At 40.4% G+C, this 20,032-nt stretch overlaps 1 protein-coding gene across 2 annotated transcripts in view; it reads left to right on the forward strand.

The window, feature by feature from the left end:
• The window catches only part of CFAP221 (cilia and flagella associated protein 221), a 29,050-nt gene that overhangs the window by 260 nt on the left and 8,758 nt on the right, over positions 1 to 20,032 (forward strand). Inside the window, exons 1-15 of one of the 2 annotated variants that reach the window (XM_026109060.2) lie at positions 27 to 486; positions 3,059 to 3,243; positions 4,870 to 4,970; positions 6,048 to 6,134; positions 6,234 to 6,329; positions 6,882 to 6,982; positions 9,116 to 9,219; positions 12,671 to 12,830; positions 13,370 to 13,493; positions 13,580 to 13,691; positions 13,913 to 14,021; positions 14,618 to 14,705; positions 16,415 to 16,504; positions 18,059 to 18,154; positions 19,685 to 19,775. In XM_026109060.2, coding sequence (XP_025964845.2) covers positions 3,105 to 3,243; positions 4,870 to 4,970; positions 6,048 to 6,134; positions 6,234 to 6,329; positions 6,882 to 6,982; positions 9,116 to 9,219; positions 12,671 to 12,830; positions 13,370 to 13,493; positions 13,580 to 13,691; positions 13,913 to 14,021; positions 14,618 to 14,705; positions 16,415 to 16,504; positions 18,059 to 18,154; positions 19,685 to 19,775 — 1,498 coding nt within the window. In that variant the 5' untranslated portion in view covers positions 27 to 486; positions 3,059 to 3,104. Of the gene's footprint in view, positions 1 to 26; positions 487 to 3,058; positions 3,244 to 4,869; positions 4,971 to 6,047; positions 6,135 to 6,233; positions 6,330 to 6,881; positions 6,983 to 9,115; positions 9,220 to 12,670; positions 12,831 to 13,369; positions 13,494 to 13,579; positions 13,692 to 13,912; positions 14,022 to 14,617; positions 14,706 to 16,414; positions 16,505 to 18,058; positions 18,155 to 19,684; positions 19,776 to 20,032 lie in introns of those variants that run through there. The other variant, XM_026109061.2, reaches the window with a different exon arrangement.

The following is a 20,032-nucleotide window of genomic DNA, read 5'->3' on the forward strand; positions in this document are numbered from 1 at the left end:
CGGCACGAGCGCTGGTTCGGAAGGGACGGACTCGTAACGTCCGCTAAGCAGCTCTGCCAGACTGGTTATGCAGAGAGGATCTTAAAAGCGTGCTTTCTGCTGCTCGTAAGCACTTAAGTGCTGTTGTAGATCTCATGCCTTCAGTCGTATCCCTTGCTGCTTCACGGTGGCGGAGCGTGCCAGGAGCTGTGAAGCACGACGGGGTTAGAAAACCCACAGCTTGGCAGGGGAAGGGTGATACCCTCACCCCGGGGCCCTGGGGAGATTTCTGCCATTGCCTTCAATGGAGCTAGGGCTTCACAGCTGCAGAGTTCTCCTAGTGACGGTTTTGCACAAAAATGCAGTCCCCAGCACAGCCCCAGCTGTCCTGGGAAGCTTAGGGACGCGTGCCCCTCAGTCAGCAACTCCAGGACCTCGGTACTGTCAACAGTCATGCGGTATTAGCCCTTTCACAGCCAGGAGTACTGCAGCGTGTTGCTAAAGCTGGTGAGTGGTGATGGTAGCATCATTTTAAATTACGGATACGATTACACTGGAAACAATATTTTGCTCATGTAAAGCTGTCTCCAGCTTTTCAAAACTTGTATTCCTAATGGGGAGTGCTGACCAGTGAGGGAGGATGGCAGTTTTATAAATTAAAGTTAAGAACAGTCAAACAACATGAGTGGAAAGAATGTAGGCCTTATGTTTATAATTATTTTGACATGTTTTTGTCAAAGTTTGATTGGGCTCGGTTGCTGCTTCAGAACAAAGTTATTGTTGGGTACAATAATGCAGTTCCTCCTACAGATTTTTCTATTGCATGTGGAAAGTTTGTACGTAAAGCCATGGAGTGGAAAAAATCATTAAGGCCACAGTTTTGGTAGTGCATGATTTCAAGATTCTTGCTTATTTATTATTTAATATTGCACAAGGCCATAAATCAAAACAGCACAAGTTAAAAAACCTGACAACTTCTGCCTGAAAGATCTAAAGCAGACCAGAAAAACTGACAAATATCAGACATATGGCCACAAAATGCAATGGGGGATGGGTCACTTCAGTCCTCAACAGAACTGATCCAGGTAACTATGTTGGGCATCCCTGTGATGCTTCCTGTGCACTTCCTCCCTCAAACCTTTATTGACCAATGTCGTTTCAGATTGGGGTCCTTTAAGGTCATACAAGCCTGTATGAGAGTGGAAAACCACAGTGCAAGCGTTCTTGAGTTTTGATACCATAGATTCAACTTTGGAACTGCTGGATCTTAAAGTACTGCCGCCTGTAGTGTGACTCATACAACCCAGCTCTGTTGTCCAAGCAGCTCATCAGCTCTTGTGCCAGTGCTCCTGGAGCAAGAAGGTGCCTTACGGCAAGAACTTGGCAGAGTCTATAATATGTCTAGCTTTGCATGGGTTTAAGTGTGCTTTGTTATTAATGCAGCACCATCCTGAGCTGTGCACCCACCTTTCCATTCATGAAAACCACATCCAAAATGAGGCTGAGGGATGAATAATCCAGCATGGCTGCTTTTGAACTCAGTACTTTTGCCAACATATCTTGCCCTTTCCACCATGCAGCAGATCGTAGGAGGGCTAAGACCTATGTGCTATATTTAGGAAGATACTTCTTTGTGGATGGATTGTGTCTGGTTTCCTTATTGCGTAATATTTGCACTTGTCATTAGATAAGTTTATGTTCTGATAACTGTGCTTACCTAACACAGGATCTATAATTGACCCTTGGCCTTCTGGGTTTATAGTTATCTTCACCAAACAAATAACCCAGCTGATGCTATCTAAACAAAAAATTCAAATGCCAGTTTTCTTATCCCTCATATTAACATTTAAAAATTAAAGAAGAATCTACAAGTTAATGACCCATACGCTCAGGAGAAATTGGAAAAAGGTCTCTAGAGAAGTCAGTTTGGATAGGGCAATTATCAGAAGAACCTTTTCTCCTTTCTCTGGGCTGGGGGTCGTGAAAGAAGAGAGAAGACTTACACAATACTCAAGGCCAAACATTCCCAATAAGCACAAGGACAGATGAAAATGCCCGAAGTGCTGGGGAGTGCTAGAGAGCAATGTTTGCTGGAGTTACTTTGCCATGTACCACATGTACTTAGCATACACTCTCTCTGTAGGCAGACCCTCTCCTGTAAACTTTGGAGAGCAAGGGTGAATCAAGTTGCCCTAGGCACAGCGTGCCAGCTCAGAAGTATTCTGTCCTGTCCAAGTGCCAGGCTTATTTCACTAACTCTACGCCTGAAGATTTACTTTCTGTAAGGGCAGGATATGGCATGTACAAGAGCTGTGCGAGGGTCTCATGGAAGTGTGCATACAATGAGGATAATAATTGGAGCATCTTGTCCAGTCTTTGGAGCCTCTGCCCTCTTGTGCAAGATAGATTGTGTTATATAAAGAGTCATTTCTGACTACAAGCTGGACTTGGAACTGCAGTGGCAGAGTTCTGGAGTGTATCATTGCTTTACAGCTTGCCTTTTTCTCAGTTCAGCCATGCTCTTTCCATGGATGAGCTTTCTTTGGAAATAACTGCTGGTCAAAACAGTAACCCCGTATGATGGCTTGATTTTCATGGAGCTTTGTAGAGATGGGAAAGCTTTGCATAGGTGAGAATGAGACTTGTGTAACATCTGACTATTGATTCCGCAGTGTTCAGTGACCATGTAAAATCATCAACAGCACAGGGCTTGGCTACCTGAGGAACCAACTGTTGCCTCTGTCCCACAGTGGATCTTGAGTGTATAATGCTGAAATGAATAACAACGGTAGAGTCTGTCTCATGATTTGACTCTTGGCTCTATGAAGTTGACAGAAGTTTACCTTATATTAATGCCCACCTTGATGGATGTTTGGCACCTAGCCATTTGGTACTTCTGCCTACAAGTTACAGTCCAGAATGTGAGACATAGTAAATCTATTACTCAAGTAGGAGGGAAGGATTTTAACTGGTCTCAGGACATGATCCCTTTCCTAAAGGGCAAGCAGTTTTAGGCAACGGGAGTTACCAGTGTAAGGGAAGGCATTTTGATCATTATGTTATTTTGATTTGATACCAGGTGTTGAGGTATTTTAGTACCCCTTGGACTCCATTTCTTTCCTAACATGGAGGTGGTTCAGTCAGCCTCTACAGAATTGACTGGCGCTGAAAAATCCTTCAAGAAGATACCCAGCATCCTTCTGGACAGCCTAGTGGAGGAACCTCAAAAAAGATATGCTGTCCCCAATCACCTGCTGGAATCAAGTAAGTTTCTGCTCTCTCATTCCCCAACCTTAAAGCAATCATGGGACACACTTCTCTGTTTTTTTTTTTCTCAACTCATAGACAAAACTCCTATTCTGTTGCTTAATCTGTGGCTCCCTGTGAGACTAAATCATACGAGAGGTAGCCAGGAAAGCATTCGTATCTGTATCTGTACTGTTCCTGGCTGACCTAAATTTTGTGGTATCTGATTGAAGCGAGATACCTTTCTTATGTTTAAATAGAATCTATTGTATCCCAGTTTGTGCCCATTACCTCTTGCCACTGAGAAAAGTCTGGCTCCATTGTCTTTATACCCTTCCATCAGGTATTTATACACATTGACAAGATCCCCCTGAGCCTTCTTTTCTCCCAGCTCTCAGACTCTCCTCATATGACAAATGCTCCAGTCCCTTAATCATCTTTGTGGCCCTTCACTGGACTTGCTCCAGTAAATCCATGTCTGTCTTGTACTGGGAAGCCCAGACCTGGATGCAGCAGTCCAGATATGGCCTCACCAGCGCTGAGCAGAGGGGAAGGATCACTTCCCTCGATCTGCTGGCAACACTCTTCCTAATGCAGCCCAGAATGCTGCTGGTCTTCTTTGCCACGAGGTGACATTTCTGGCTCACGGTCAACTTGTGGTCCTCCAGGACCCCTACATTCTTTTCTGCCAAGCTGCTTTCCAGCCATTCGGTCCCCAGCCTGTACTGGTGCTTGGGGTTTTCTCTTCTCCAGGTGCAGGACTTTGCACTTACCTTTCCGCATCTTCATGAGGTCCATGTCAGCTCATTTCTCCAGCCTTTCAAGGTCTCTCTGTATGTTAGCGCGCCCATCTGGTCTACTGATCACTCCTCCCAGTTTTGTATCATTTGTGAACTTGCTGTGCTGAGGGTGCACTCTGTCCCATAGTCAAGATTATTAATGAAGGTGTTGAACAGTAGTTTAGCCTCAATATCAACCCCTAGGGTACAGTGCTGATGACCAGCCTCCAGCTGGATTTCATGCTGCTGTTCACAACTTGACAAGCCCAGCAGTTCAACCAGTTTACAGTCCCACTCACTGTCTTCTTACCTAGTCCATAATACTTCATCGGTTTGTCAGTGAGGGTGTTCTGGGAGACAGCGTCGAAAGATTTGCTATAGTCGAGATGAACAATGTCCGCTGCTCTCCACTCATCCACCAAGGCAGTCATCTCATCGCAGAAAGCTATCAGGTTGGCCAGACATGATTTCCCCTTCATAAATCCATTGTGACTACCCCCAATCACCTTTTTGTTCTCTACATGTTTGGAAATAGTTTCCAGGTTTATTTGCTCCATCACTTTCCCAGGGATGGATGTGAGGCTTACTGAGCTGTAGTTCCCTGGATCCTCCTCCTTGCCCTTCTTGCCCAGAGAGAAACTACTCCAGGATCATGAAGCTGCTGGGGTGCCAGATGCCATCTTAACAATTCATTTAACTAGTTAGGCATCTCAGGACCATTTCTTAGCAGAAGAAATGAGCTCTGTCTCTATTTTCTCTCTATAACACATTGGGCGCTACATAAACGCACTAGATAAATATAACAATCATGATGTCTGTTTCACCTGGTCTCCTTTCCTCCCTGTTTCTTTATGTTTCTTTCCAGAGATTTATTCAAAACTTCGGAGGAATGAGGTCATACAAGCTGAGCCTGCTGTGTTACACTATGGAGGGTATGAAATTGGAAGACATCACCAACAGACGCTAGTAAGTGTCAGAGCAGAGATCCTCTTAGGGCTTGTAAAAGGACAACAGAAGCTGAGTAGACTGCTCACGATCATGAGTCCTCTTGCTGTATGGAGTACTTTATAAAGCAGCACTTCAAATCAGTGGCCCTGAGGTAACAAAACAGACAAGTAACAAAACAGACAGTACCATGCTGTGGGCATTGCTGTCCTTTGCAGTCTCTGTTTTACCTTTTCTATGTCTGTATCTATGAGCAGGGTTAGAATGATATGTGACTTGCAAGTCATTCATGAAGGATCTCTGCTTTAAATCCATAAAGGATTGGTGTTAGAATATATTGGACTGTCTTTGTGGATCCAACCGTGCTCACTGCTGGGAAGATTTTGAAAATACATCTGGCCTTCTGGCAAGTGCAGTCTGATCTAAGGAAAGAAAATCAGGACATATATGTTTTATTCCCTTTCCTGATGAATAATTTGAGCATCTACTTTTCCTCTCTCTGCTTTTCCTTTTCTCTGTCTTTGTTCATATAGAAAGTGCTTTGAGGCAGAGGTTGGATGGCTATGATGGGCTAGGTTGACCAGGTATAAAGAAAGTAAACAAGATGCAGGAGGCTTTGCAGGCTGAACTGGCACAGTCCAAAGGTTTGTTACTTCATGATCCAGAACAAAACAGTGGAATATTAAGTCATTTCTGTTCTTTCATACCTCTGTAAAAGGGAAGTCAGTGGGTTGTTAAATTTTTTGTTCCTTTTGCCTGTAAACAAAACAGCACCAGAATTTGATTCAGCGGTAACTTCTTCCTTTGAAATTAGTCTTGTTGATCTCAGGCAGATTCACATAGAATAAGCTGTAATTCTTCCTAAGTAAAGGACTGTGACTTGTTTCCAAAGATTAAAAATGTAGGTTGCAAGGTTTAAATAGTTTTCTTTTTAAATTCAGAGCATACTTAGAGTTATTTCTACCAAAACAAAAATGATTACTTCCTTGATTAATATAACTTCATTGCTATGGATAGTCTCAAGAATACGATAGGCATTCCCAAATGACCTCTCATATTGTAAAGCATTTGGGTTTTTGGTTTTCTCTTGTTCTACAGAAGCTGATAAATATTTCTGGTGATGTAATAAACCTTCACATTATACCACCCCAGACAAAGTATTTTCAGATCAAATACAACAAAACGGTAAGTGTCAGAGAACCTTCACACTGTTCTTTGCACACAGCACTCTGTTTGTTTCATATAAGCAGTTTTCATATACCTTCTTTCTGTATTGTTTTCTAGCACCGGCTTGTCCCTGGCTTGTCATTTGCAGTTACTGTTGACTTTTGTCCTGATGAGTGGCGATATTACTATGACTGCATCCGAATTCACTGTCAGGTAAGGATTTATTTTAAGAAAATACAGTTCTAGTGGAATAAAACAACAGTTAAGACATGATGCTGATGATAAAATAAAGGTACAATTAATCCCAAAGGTACAATTAATCCCCAAGATTCAAAGATCTTCCACAAATGTATGATGGAACACTAGTTATTAGAACCACATGAGTTTATATGAAAAAGTCTGGATTGGAGTATTTTGATTTTAAGCACCCAAAATTTTTTAGCATAGATTTTTCAGACTGTAAATACCCTAGGATTGCGGGTAGAATATCTTCCTCCTTTTGTAATTCTTTGCCCATAGATCAGTCTTGGTGCTTTACTGATGCAGTGTTTCAGCTGAGCAGACTTACAGGTGGTCTAGATAGTTACTGAAAGTATAGAAAGACAGATGGATACTGGAAGCAAGCAGACTGTCAATAGCCTTAGCTGACACAGTGATGATCTTCAAGGTGTTTCATACCCAGTTACTGACCAAGTGCTATATAAACTTTTACTTTCCATAACATTTATTCAGTGTAAGAAATTAATATTTACCACCTTTTTGCAGGGAGAAGATACATTACTCATTCCTATGCATGCCTACCCTGCTGTGAATGTTGTAGAATTTCCATCGTTTATAAATCTGTCTGATGTATCAGTTGGTCAGAGGTGAGTGAAGGAGACATATTTGTCCATATTTTGTGGGACAAGCATATGAAAAATCTGAAAAAAATTATATATAGATGGAACTGGGGTTTCAGCTAGTCTAAATTGGTGCTGACTCACCTCATTCATCATCTGCTGACGCTGTATGGCTGTATACTAGCTGCTGTTCTCAATCTGTATGCTCCTAAGTACTATATCCTTTTAGTATTAAGAAGTCCTAAGTGCACGGATCTTCCTTTTAAGAAGAAGGGTTCTGAAACTGAAGGTATGAGCTAGTAATGGTAGACTTAAGTCAGTGATAGTAAATAGCTAACCTCAGTCCAGAGATCAATCAGTCGTTAGATTTGTTTTTTCTATTTGTAAATATTTAAAGTAATCTGATCTGGAGCACTGAATGACGTAGACTTTGTCTTACTCTGGCTCTTGCATAGATCTAACAGGGACCATTTTCATGAAAAAATCAGCAATAGTTGTGATAGGAAGTGGAAAGGGGAAAAGAAGAAGGGTGTTCCTGTTGATCAGGGTCTAATTCTATAGAATATTGACTATATTAGTAATAATTATGGTGATTCTTGGTGGTGGTGTAAAGATCTGCGTGAATTCTAAGAACTGAAGGGCTTAGTAGCTGAGTTTTAGCTTAGTTTGTGAGTTAAAAGTAACTCATGAATTTTATTGAAGCATGAAAACATGAATAGGAAGGCATTTAAGAGGAAAAATGCAAAATTCTGTGGATGATAAATATGAGCCTGCTATTGTAGAAGGAAAATCTGTGTCTTTTCATTTATTTGTTCTTCAAAACCCCCATGGACTGTTAAACGCTAGTGAATCCCACAGAAATGACATCCCAGCTTTTTCAGAGGACTGAAGAAGAACCGTGACTTTCTGGGTGCCCCTAGGCATGATGTGATTCTGCTTATTTATTCCATATTTATAATAAGTGCTGAAGTATAAAGAATTTTCACGTTCTCAGAATATGGAAAAGAGATCAAGCAAGGTACAAAATTAATACACTTTTAAATAATGTGAAAAGTTTCCAATATAACAGGGATCTACAGAGATGCATTCAGAATCTGAAAGAGTTCCTGAATAAAAAGCTGATGATTTCAAACCTTTATTTTTACCAGTATTTTTCAATATTAAGCTACTACAACCTTTCTTAAAGATGAAGGCTCTCAGAGATACTCAGCACTGTACAGAACCCAGGGAACTATAGTCTTGATCCATAGCTCACTGAGATCAATGGAAAAAATCCCTTTTGCTTCCACAAGTGTAGGACCTTCATAAGCAGGTCATATTAAGGCAGAGAAAAAAGGCACTTCCTAAGCTTTTCAAAATGTGCTTTCCAAAGGAACACTGTGTATAACATGCATTCTTTGCTAATCAGCAGGATAGGATTTCAGTCAAACAGTTTATATGAAACAGAAATAAGCCTGGGTAAATTAGTCTTGATTTGTAGGATGATGGAGTTATACCAACTCTTGTGTTTCAGCTTGGTACGTGAAAACAGATTCAGACAAAAGCCGGGGGGCGTGAATAGATGTGTTCTAATATCTCTTCACACAGCCAAAGTGTGACTTAAAAGGGTTTTATGAAAATGAGGCCCCTGCAGCGTTATTTTTGCAGTGGTTAAGGTCCAATCATGCTGATGTATCAGAGTATTCAGCACTTGTGAAGACTGTACGCTGGAGTCTTCTCTTATCCTCTTCCGCAAGGAAGGCCATGGGAGGAGCCTGATTTCTGATTCTGTACTTATTGTTGCTCCAGTTTGGATTGTTTGTGTTTGCTAGACAATGCAGCTTTTAAGAATGTGAGGATACACAGAAATAATTTCTAAAAAGCAAATTTTATAAAAACATCTGTAACGAATTTGGTTTGGGTAAGAGAAAGTAAGTCAAGATGTAAACTACCCAGCAATGAAATCAAGATTCAGTTCTAATTTCTTAACTGAGTGAATAGTCTGAAATATTTTGCTATTTTGGAACAAGGATAAATGACTATTTTCACATTAATAAGTAACCCATCTCTCTGTCATGGATAGAGTCAATGCATGTTGTGTATAATATCATTTTCCAGCTAGCTATTGATGATCAATTGCAGTTTCATTAATTCTTTCTTCTTCCTTTCTCTCTTTTTCAGTAAGGAATATGTTATACCTTTGCAGTGCAGCTGTCCAGTAGATTTTGAATTCCACATTGATTTCATTCAGCGTCACAAAGCCTTCACTGTCCAGCCAACATATGGTAGATTGCACTTATTTAAAATTCTGAAAGTTAAATGCATATTTATTGAGTGTATTTACTTGTGACCATTTATTCAGTGTCAGGTAGAAATGCATGTAAAAAATACAGCCTTTGACCCCAAGTGTTTGTGGTTAAATGCAGGCTGGTAAATCTTAGCCATATGCATGACTTAGTCTTAGCCATGTGGCAAATAGCCCTCTGCAGATAGTAGGTATCTCTCCTCACTGCCCAACTGTGGACCTCCCACAAAATATGGGACTTTGCAAACAGGTCATCCAGCCTTTGTCTGCTCTCTTCACAGACCAGAGAGGCCTTCGAAAGGGAGAGAAGCAGGAAGATACAGCCTAGAGTTCACCTCTTTATCGCTCCTTTCCCCAAGGACAGTGTGGCTCCTGCTCCATTAAGGGACCAGATATCTATCTTTTTGTGATTAGTAAATGTCAGGTCCCTTAACTGAAGACTTTTTGTATGTTTCCTCATACCATAAAATGATAGACAATGTTTACATTTGTATAAAGTACAGTAAGAGGGGTCAAAGCCTAGCCCTCAAGTGGCTCAGTGACCCTGTGCGACATTCCTCAGTGTTGGAAAATGATTTGCTTCTCTTTTGGAGTTGCTTGGGTATTATCAAACTCAGGTTTTAGAGAGGAAGTAATCACTGCTTCAGGATAGCAAGTTTATCTGCAGCATGTTGCAAACCTCTCCTGCTGAGGAAATCTAGCAGCTATCAAAGACAACAAGACACAGTAGCAACTGTGTGCATTGCTGTTGATCCTGTTGTTGATACATGGGGGAAATAAAAGGTGACCTCTGCTCCATCAAACATATCACCATACCTGTGTTTCCCTAGTGATCTGGAAGAATTCAGTACAATTGTGTCTGTTGCCTCAGGAGCTGTTACAGTCATGAGCACAAAATGTGTTGCTGCAGGTGTATCATGGGATGGCAATGGATGTTAGATTCAGTCTAAACCTCTGTGTAGGGCTTCACAAGAGGCAGGGACTTCTGGCTACAATAAGGTCAGAGATTTTCATGCCTAATGATGGCAAGGTCTCTCTCTTGAGGCAGGCATAAGTATTTGTAGGTCAGTTGCTTTCACAGTTATGTTTGCCAGGTGCCAACAGAAACATGTAAGAGCCCAGTGGATCTTACAGAGGTGCGTAAGTGAATGAGACCTGGCTGCTGAATTCACTTAGGCACTTTGGTCAATTCCACTCAGATACATAAAGATCTAAATAAATAAAGACCATCATAAATCTGGCCCTTAGTGCCGTTTGTGACAGTGGAATTTAGACTCCGATTGCTTGTGCACATTAATAAAACTTGCTGTTGCTCCTGTATGTAGAATGATATGAATGTGCGCTGTCTTGTCAGAGTTCCATTAAGCATTGTATCGCCTACATCTGTACTGAAGATCAAAATGTGACCCCTGGGGAGAAGACAAATCTCTCCCATGTTGGTCCAAGGTCTCTGCATGTTTTGAATTGGACTTACAGAGAAGGTAGAATCCCACTTCCCCAAATGAGCTGTTCTGAAAATAAGGATGCCCTCATCTTTCCCCAGTTTGTTATTGTTTCCAGTGCAGAAAAGTATTATGCAGGTAATTTGATGCTAGAGATTTAACAGACAATCTGGATGATTCCCAACAGTGGTATGTGCGTAAAATAAATTCCAGAGTAACTAAATTGGCAGCCATTTCTGTAGTTGTATATACACTGTCATTTACAAAACAGAGCAGCAGAGTCTTTTTCTCCAATCTCAGTTCCATGGGGAAATGGGTTAGCCTTCTCAGCTGGTTTGTCTTTAACATGGAAGAAATAATTATGGTAATTGGAGCTGAATGAGTAAAAGCATATAGCAATTGAAAGTTCCTGCCTTTTACAAGTTAGAGATTATCAAGCTTTTGCCAAGTTGGGAATTATCCTACTCCATTTAATCTAGCTAATCACACTGCAACATAAATTGTACTCACTAGAAAATTACTGTTGCAGATATGTTAGTTAATACTACTCAGAAGCATGGTGTTACCCATGGTATAAACAGGCATCAGTATGTATATATGAAGTTTTTTGGATGTGGTCAGTTCTGTGTTTCCAATAGTGTTTACCTATGATAAGCTGATGAAATATTACACATGAAGGTTCCTGTCCATACTGACAGCTAAGTTGTTCAACATTTTAATCAACATAGTTCCTCAGATCATGTTCTGATACGATCTGGGTTTTTTTCCAGTTTAGACAGAACCTTAGGGGACCAGGATCTTGCCCTTAGCTCTGACAACTTTGGTGTTAATTCTGATTTTTTTTTCCAAGTTTTCTGAGTTCGGATGGATTTTCATTCTCCAGTTCAGAGGTAGTATTTGGACTCCATCAGATGCATTGTTCACAAAGAAGGTGAACTATGGTGCTGCTTTGTTTTTGGTTATTTTTTCAGAGTTCTTGCTGTGTGCTTTAAGAAGTTGTAACTGTAAGGGAGGAAGAGGAAAACATTGCAGTTGAGCAAAACTAGGGATGAGGTATAAAATTCATTAATAGATTTTTGGGTTTTTGCACAGTCACAAGCAAAGTTGCTGGAACTAATTCATGTTTTCTAAGTAGGCTCCATTCTGGTGAAGGAAAAAATACAAAAATCCCAGGAAAACATCAGTCTCGTAAAAGTTGGTAGCCAAAAACTTTAAGCGGTCATCCATTGAGGTGTTGAGAACTAAAGAGCACATAGAAGTTTCAGCTCCTACTCAAGCCATTAGGCTCTGTAATCAGCAATAATCAAATAATCTAACAAATTCCACACAAACAAATAAACAATGAAACTAGCTGTTCTTTAAAACTATAGGTTGCAGAAAACCAGACAATGGTCACTTTACAAAGATGATGAATTAATATTGTATGATATTAATGATGAACTGAATAAACTCCTTGTTTCAGAAATGCTGAGAAGCACCAGGGGCTGTATCCTCGGATTGCACTGACTGTTCAGGGATACAAAGGGAAGAGTTAAAGTGGTTTGAGAAAATCATAGAATGAGTAATAAGGAAGTAAGATACAGTCGGGGCAGTTAATGCATCAAATGTGGACCATTCCCCAAACCTGAAAGAGCGCAGAGAAATGTATTTAGAATGCTTTGTTTGAGAAACCAAACAGTAACAGCAAATTGAGGGTAGCAGATATAAGTGGAGAATTTTTGCATATAAACAGTCTCTGTCATTTTCAAAACAGTAGGGAACAGTCTTAGAGTCTTACTATCAAATCTCACTTCTGTTGCAAAATATCTCCCATTACTTAGTAACCGATAGTTCTGGAAACATACTTTGAGACCTGAAATACTTTCCAGGCCTACTGCCATCCACTCAAGCACTAATACTGTTTAAAAAATATAGTCCAGAATCCATTTCAGTATACTTGAGTGGGCTCACATGGGAGGTATTCTCATTATTTTTCTCCTCTAATCACAGGAATAATTCCAGGCAATGGGAAAGTGGAAGTAACTGTGAAATATTCTCCACTTCAGTATGGAACAGCACATATGAAAATGCAGTTATGGATTTCACAGTTTCACTCAAAACCCTATGTATGTGTATTCACAGGAACATCAACACCCCATCTGGGTCTAATGTATGTGTGGCTGACTGATCTTTGAATATTTTTGTTCAATTCTGAAAAATACCCATGAAATAGGATTTCGTGCCATTTTGCTGTAATCATTTTAAGCATTTGTATCTATGCAGACTTAAAATGCTCTAACATCATTCAAGTGTTAATACTTGTACCTGCTCTTTTGGTAGCATATCATCTGCTCAGAATGCTGTGGCTGTATGAAGTGAAACTGTACCAAAATAAAAATAGCTAGATGTTAAATATCCCTAAAGAAATGTTGAGCACCCTCAGCTTCTATTATATCTGCTGTATTTTACTCTTGTTGCTGATATCTTGCAAGACAGAGGTTTTCTGGAGCAGTAAGATCTTTTGGCCTATACCTTATTTTTTGCAAACTGCAAAGTTAGTGAAATTAGAAAGTTTGGTTCCAGTCATAATTTGGGAGAGAGAATTCCAGCTTCCTTTGTATATCTGGAAGGGATGTAGATGCATGTTCTAGACTTACATCCCACTTGCAGAGTACTTATAAGAGCAATGTCTGTCCTTCTGACATCTAGAAAAGAAGAATTTGAAAAACAAAGAAGTCCTTTGAAGAAAAAAGCTGTATCTGCAGGAAAATCGCTGGTGTGGAGAAGAGACCAGTCCAGCCAACCACGATCCAAGCCTATTGAAAAAGTAAAGGTGTGAAGCGATCATTATCAGAAGTACTTTTCAGGACTAATACTCTTCGTTGTTTCTATTCCTCCCTATTAATTCTTATCTCTTAGGAAATTGAATACCAAAACCTCAGATTCCCCACAGACTTGTCAAATCCATATGCTGTGGCAACTGTTTTGAATCAGGAACCAGGCAAATTGAAGATTAAGGACTTGAAAGAAGGTAACATAATTAAGCAGGATAAATTTGGTCTTATAATTTTGTATAGGTTTCCAATGAGGAACTCAGCGTCAGAATTATGGAGGTCATGTGGTTATAGTTTCTCTGGGAAGTGTCACCTTAGCTTTGTGTATTAATGAGTTCAGTTATCACAATGAATGTGTTTCCCAATTAAAAACTCAGTCTAATATGAGGTAAGATATGGCTTTTTGACATTCCTGCAGTCCTTCGCCAAGGCAATGAAGGGACAAAAACAAGACAGATGAAGGAAGCTGTATTTGAACAAAAAGTTAAACAAGCTGTGCAAGAAGAGAAAGCGAATCATCTGAAGTGGTGAGTGTTAATTAACCACTGTTATTAGCAACACTAGAGTTTCCTTAACTAAGGCTTCTATAAATGATGTATGTGTTATCCACTAACGCGTAATGCTGCCATTTCAAGTCTTGATGGGTTTGTCTTACATTGAAGTTACTGTTGTTTCACTTCCCTTTTTTTCACTTCTGCCTAAGGGGAATCTGATTAGTATTAGTAGTAGTACAGAATGAGGTCTTTGATTTTACTGTGGTTGCATTCAGAGAAAAAGCTATTGAAAACTTTTTTCTCCAAACCTTATTTTCATACATTCCCACCTTGTGCCCCTGAAGACAAAGGGAGTTTTTGGCATGGTTGTCAATAAATGTTGAATCTGGGCTAAAATGTATATGATACAGAGTGAATAGAATTACATATGTACATCAAATAGTGTAAAGCAACATGCGTAATCATGTTTAAGTACACCGTAGTTTGATTTGCAATCCACAGAACTGCTCTTACACCAAATGTTACAGTCCTCTTGACATCTTAGGAAGAGGAGAATTAGTCTGTTTTCCTTTAAATAAGCAAACTGTGCATTAAGTAAACCATTTTTCTTTCCTCTACTGTAAATGCAGGCAGGTTCATAAAGGCAAAGATCCGATGTCTATGAAATTTAAAAAAGAGATTATTGAAAATCGACAGAGGGAAGAAGAACAATACAAGGTTAGTCTTTGCTGTTAGTTCTATAAATTTAAAATCAAACTTACACTTTTGGATTACCTCCTGTGCACTAGTGAACAGTATTAAGTTCTTTGCCTATTCAGTTTTTCTTAATACATCAATAAAAACCTGTACTAGCTGTATTCTTCCTGCAGTTTTATCGTTATTATTTCTGCATATCACTGTTTCTTAGGTGGTTTTATCCTAGGGGAGGAGGGGGAGAGGGAAAATTATTTATGGAACTGTGACCCAGTGTTTTCCCAACCTGGTAGCTTTGCACCCAACCACATCACAGTGCAACGTTGCTGCAGCTGAATCTTCTCAGCACTGTGCCTGCATCCAACCTTCTGTGGATATTGTACTGCTCTGAAGAGCGAATGTCCTGAATGGCTCAGAGCTAAATGCAGTCAGTACTCTCACACAGAGCCATAGTGAGATATTTTTATCAGGTGCATCTTCTATACCCTTGCCCTCCCTATCTTTGGTTCCTTCCAGTCACCCCAGACTGCAGTTCGTCTTTCATGGAGGTGACAGCAGCAGCAGGTGGTAGCAAGAAACATGTCCTCCCAAATGGCACAGTCCTCAGGACCTTGCCCCTCCTATTTCACCAGTTTGCTATGGCTCCACTGTCACATGCAAGTAGCCTCTGACATTCCATTGACTTCCAAGGAGCTGTTTATGGGAGTAGATTTATTTATTTAAAGGGTCAAGTCATAATTTACACACTGAGTTAGGCATTGTGAATTAATTCAAACATTATAATTAGTACTAACAAAGAAGGAAATTAGTAAGGAAAGGGATCTAAAATGTGAGATCATTGTATCACTTAATTAAGTATGTTTGGAAATATATTTACTTACCTGTTGGCCCTTGGGGCAGTGGAGGTCTCTGACTGGTTTCACAGTTGCTCCCATGACGTTCAGTCAGAGGCATATCTTGCTGTTGCTGTTGTTGTCAGTTTGTTCACCTTGAGTGTCTTTAGACATCATGGAGTATTTATTACCCCTCCTCATGTGGTTCATGTCAAACACTCTGTGAGTGGCTGTCCTGGAGACCTTAGGCTCATCTGTCTTTTATTGTCCTAACCAAAACCTCAGCCCATCAAAATCTTGGGACTTTCACTCCACATGATAACCCCAAGAGTTTTGTTTAAGACATAGCAGTATCCAGGAAATGAAACAATAGATAAGGAGAATTGGGATGGAAGATGATGTAATGAAAAGAAGCTCTGTTATTCATCCAGCATGGCTGAACACAGAAAAGTAAGAGGTTTTCAAAGAAGTGAAGTGATATGAGCAGTAAACTGTTTCACACATGAGCAGATTAAAGAGCAGGCACCATTGGAAACCATGGTAGAGCAAGAGTTCTCGGAAATGGGAAAGCTGCAGGCAATTTATGTAGGGCTGTTTGGGTGCTAACTTACAGCATTCGTTCTGCAGCACTTCTCTGTGCTGATTTTGGCTATGCAAAGTGATCTGTGTTTCGTTAGGGTGGGGATCTGATTGAAACTCGGGTCCAGAAAGACATTATTTACTTTGTTTGATTTACTAAAGCATTGCAATAATCGCTCCCTGGAAGGGGCATGAAGTCTGTGTTTTGTCAACCAGCTCCAGAATGTTACATTGTAAGTGAGTTTCCACTAATTGTAAGTGAGGAAAGAATTCACTGACTACTTTGCACTAATGTGACTGTTCTTCCTGATGGCAAATTAGATCCAAAGAGGAGATCCTATCATAGAAAAGGAGTTTCAAAGGACCAAAGTAGAAGTTTCTTTCAGACGTGTTATCCGGCCTGTTGAGCAGGTTTGTTTATATGTTACTATCACCTATTAGGCTAACAAACAGCTTTAGCAATTTGGCACTGAATACTTTTCCTCCTAATGTCCCCATTTCTGTGTCAGTGTCTTATTTATCATTTTTCTTCTAGTACATTATGGCCAGTGCCATGCTATGTGCACAATTTGTCTTCTGATATTCCGATCTTCTAATATGAGAAGCAAGTGGAAATTTGCAGGCCTGACCTGAGATTCATGTTGCTTGTTTCTGGGAGCTCTGTCAGGAGCAGCTTTCTCATGTCCAGACGTAGGGTTAAGCCAACCACAAGATTTGGGAACTTTATCTACAGCTCAGATTGACAGGGACCTTAGTGGTAATTACCTTTTTTTTGTCTTTCTCTATAGTGTGAGGTATTTCCTAGGATAATATGAGAGCTTTGTTTAATAAATACTCTGCCACTGAAGAAACTTTGGATCTTAGCAACACAAAGGATCCTTGCTACCTTCTTCCTCAGGAACTTGTAGCTTTGGTAGCTGGTCTTTTACTGTACTCTCATGCCGAGTATGAAGTGCTGAGAATTGTTTGGTGGGGCACAGCATGTGGCTGTGAAGCTGGTGTTCTGAGGACCTTCCTGATCTAAATGCTAGCTCAGTGGCTGCCCATTCATTGAGAAGGACTGTGTTCTGGGACCCAAAGGGTCCCTTCTAGTCCCACATTATTCTACCACATCAATTTAAATCTGGAGAGGAAATTCATACATCAAGAAAGAGATTTATTTGGATTCAAAGAGCATTCAGACAATTCAAGGCATTAAATATAGAGGCATCACCTCTGTCTCAAGTATGTCCAGAGCCAGATATCACTAGATTTTGGGAGATTATGGAGAATTGTCACTCTAAGCTTATATTGGTCTTTCACCCTTCTGTAGGTCTGTGCCATCAGCTATGACTGGAGACAGGTCACTGGGTTTGCTGGCCTTTGGCCTGAGCCCCTACAGCTGTTCTAGGTTCACATCTGTGCAAGATGAAGTGTGTACTGAGTAGAGACCTGGTTCACTCCCTCCACTGTCCAACTGCACGTATATCGTACTTCAGCTGTAGTGTGTGGTTGTCATTTATGCGTGGATGCAGACCGTTCTACATTGTCTCTGCATTCCCCATATTGCATCTGCAGATATTTCGTGATTACCTCCCCTGAGTGCTGTGGTGAGGATATCTGTTTAAAAGACAATAGGGTGACGTAGTCCTGAAATGAATTTGTTCAACTGAACATTCTACCTGGGTTCAACTGAACATTCTACCTGGCTTAATTTCAGTGCTAGGAAATAATGTATGGATTCAGGCCAGATATGGCTTGGGCTGGAGGACATTTTTCCCTCATCTAAATTTAAAAAGCACATCCCCCCTTTTTTTTTCCTTCCTTCCCCTTCCACTTCCTCTTCCCTCTTCTTCTTCCCCCTTCCTCTTTCCTTTCCACCTTCCCCCTTCCTCTTCCCTCCACCCCTTCCCCTTCTCACTTCCATTTCCCCTTCTCCCTTCCCCTTCCCCCTTCCCCACCCCCTTCCCCTTTCCTACTATGCAGTGTCCAGATGTCCATCCCACATTTGACTTGCTCCGTAATGACCTTTGGGACAAGAGAAACAGGATGTTGAGGAAATTCCAACAAGCAGCATACAAGGTAATGTGAACAACCAGAAAGCAGTGTGATGGCATAACACCTTGGAAACAGCACAGAAGAATGCAAACTAGCACATAAGGGATCCTCACAGCTAGCCAGGGATTTGATATCTTGATAAATGTATTCCTACTTCTCTGGGAAATAAGGATCTGGGATAAGTTTTGTCTTTGGATGTTATTTAAGGATTTTTTTTTCAGAATCAATTGATAAGCAAATTCAAAAGAATTGAATTTAGATTTTTTTAAGTAAAAAAAAAAAACCTCACTTTTGCACAAAAAGAAGATTCTAAAATGCATCTAGAATACTGTATCTAATTTGGGGACTGAGTACAAGAAAAACATCAATAAGCTGGAGTGAGTTCAGCACAGGGCCAGGGTGGTCAGTAGCCTGGAGCACTTGAACTGCGAGAATTCGCTGGGGGAAATGAGCTTGTTCAGCCTGGAGGAGAGAAGGCTTCAAGGGGGAGCTAATGGCAGCCAACACCTCTGAGGAGGTTATCAAAGATGGAGCCAGGCTCTTTGCAGCAGTGCATAGCGGGCCCATGAGAGACAACGGGTGTAAATTCAAGCAAGAGAGGTGTAAACTGTATATAAGGAAGAACTTTCTCACCATGAAGACAGTCAAGCATTGGAGGAGGTTGCCCAGAGAGGCTGTGCAGTCTCCATCCTTGGAGGTTTTCAGGACCAGAATGGATAAAGCCCTGAGCAAGATGGTCTGATCTCATAGCTTACCCTACTTGAAATAGGAGGTTGGACTAGAGACCTCCTGAGGTCCCTTCCTACCTGAATTATTCTGATTTTATGAATTCTTTCAAGAAGCTAAAGATGAAATCAATAAAATCGCTTATCTCATTGAGTTTAAATATCTTTCGTTTCCACTGCTCTTTTCCTAGTAAATCCAAGTGCAGCAAGCAGTATGGAAATTTCCTACACTCCCCAAATCCAGTTTAGACATTTTTCTCAGATTTATTTTTTACCACAGTCTGCAATATTAGGCTCAGTACAGAGGTCCTGTATGGTACAAATAATGAGGTGGCTAAATGGTCCCTTCTGGTATTAAAACGTAGAGGTCTTCATTGTCACTTGATGATATGTAGCACTGGGTGAATTGTACAGTGCACATTGCTACTTACTCTCCTGTTTCACAGAGCCACAAGTATTCATCTGACCCTGATCAACTGGCTGTTTACTCATTGTTAAATATATATATATATATATATATATATATATATCAGTAGACACACCTGAAGCATCTTGGCCTATCAAAAAGAGTCTGTTAAACTATAAGACTAAATAAATGGTTGCACTGTTTTTGATGTGTAAGGACACTGTGGAGTAAATATCTATTCTACTTCTCCCCATCCCCATTTTATCCCTCCTTAACAGCCAACTATAGCAAAAATTCTTAAATAAAGGTATCTGAGTGGCCTTTGTAGAATAAATAGTTGTAAGTATTGTGTATTGCTATGGCTGTAAATCTTAGACTGCTCAGTTTAGTATTAAACTTTAAAATTCATAATCATTCTTTTAGATTCTGATTCAGATTCGACTGAATCGTTTGCTGCTTTTGTTCCGTGGGCTGAACAGAGAAGCCAGAGGGTTGAAGGAAGGCTCTGTGTCTGGTAAGGAGTAGAAGAACAAGCTGATATTTTGGCAATGAATTTTGATCACTCAGGTTGTACTGCAGTGTGTCAAATGCATTACATTTGTACTCCCATGCATACGTAAATATGCAGTCCTTGCACAGGAGCCCTCAAGCAAAAAAGAGAAGTGTGGCAAGGTAGAATTGGCTGCAGTCAAAATATGTCTGTTTTAGAAGTGATTTTAAAAGGCGATTAACTCTCCTTAGGAGCCTTGCAGCTTATCTCCTTAATAATAG

This window comes from Dromaius novaehollandiae, chromosome 7 (assembly GCF_036370855.1).
Source record: "Dromaius novaehollandiae isolate bDroNov1 chromosome 7, bDroNov1.hap1, whole genome shotgun sequence".
NCBI classification, from domain to species: Eukaryota; Metazoa; Chordata; class Aves; order Casuariiformes; family Dromaiidae; genus Dromaius; species Dromaius novaehollandiae.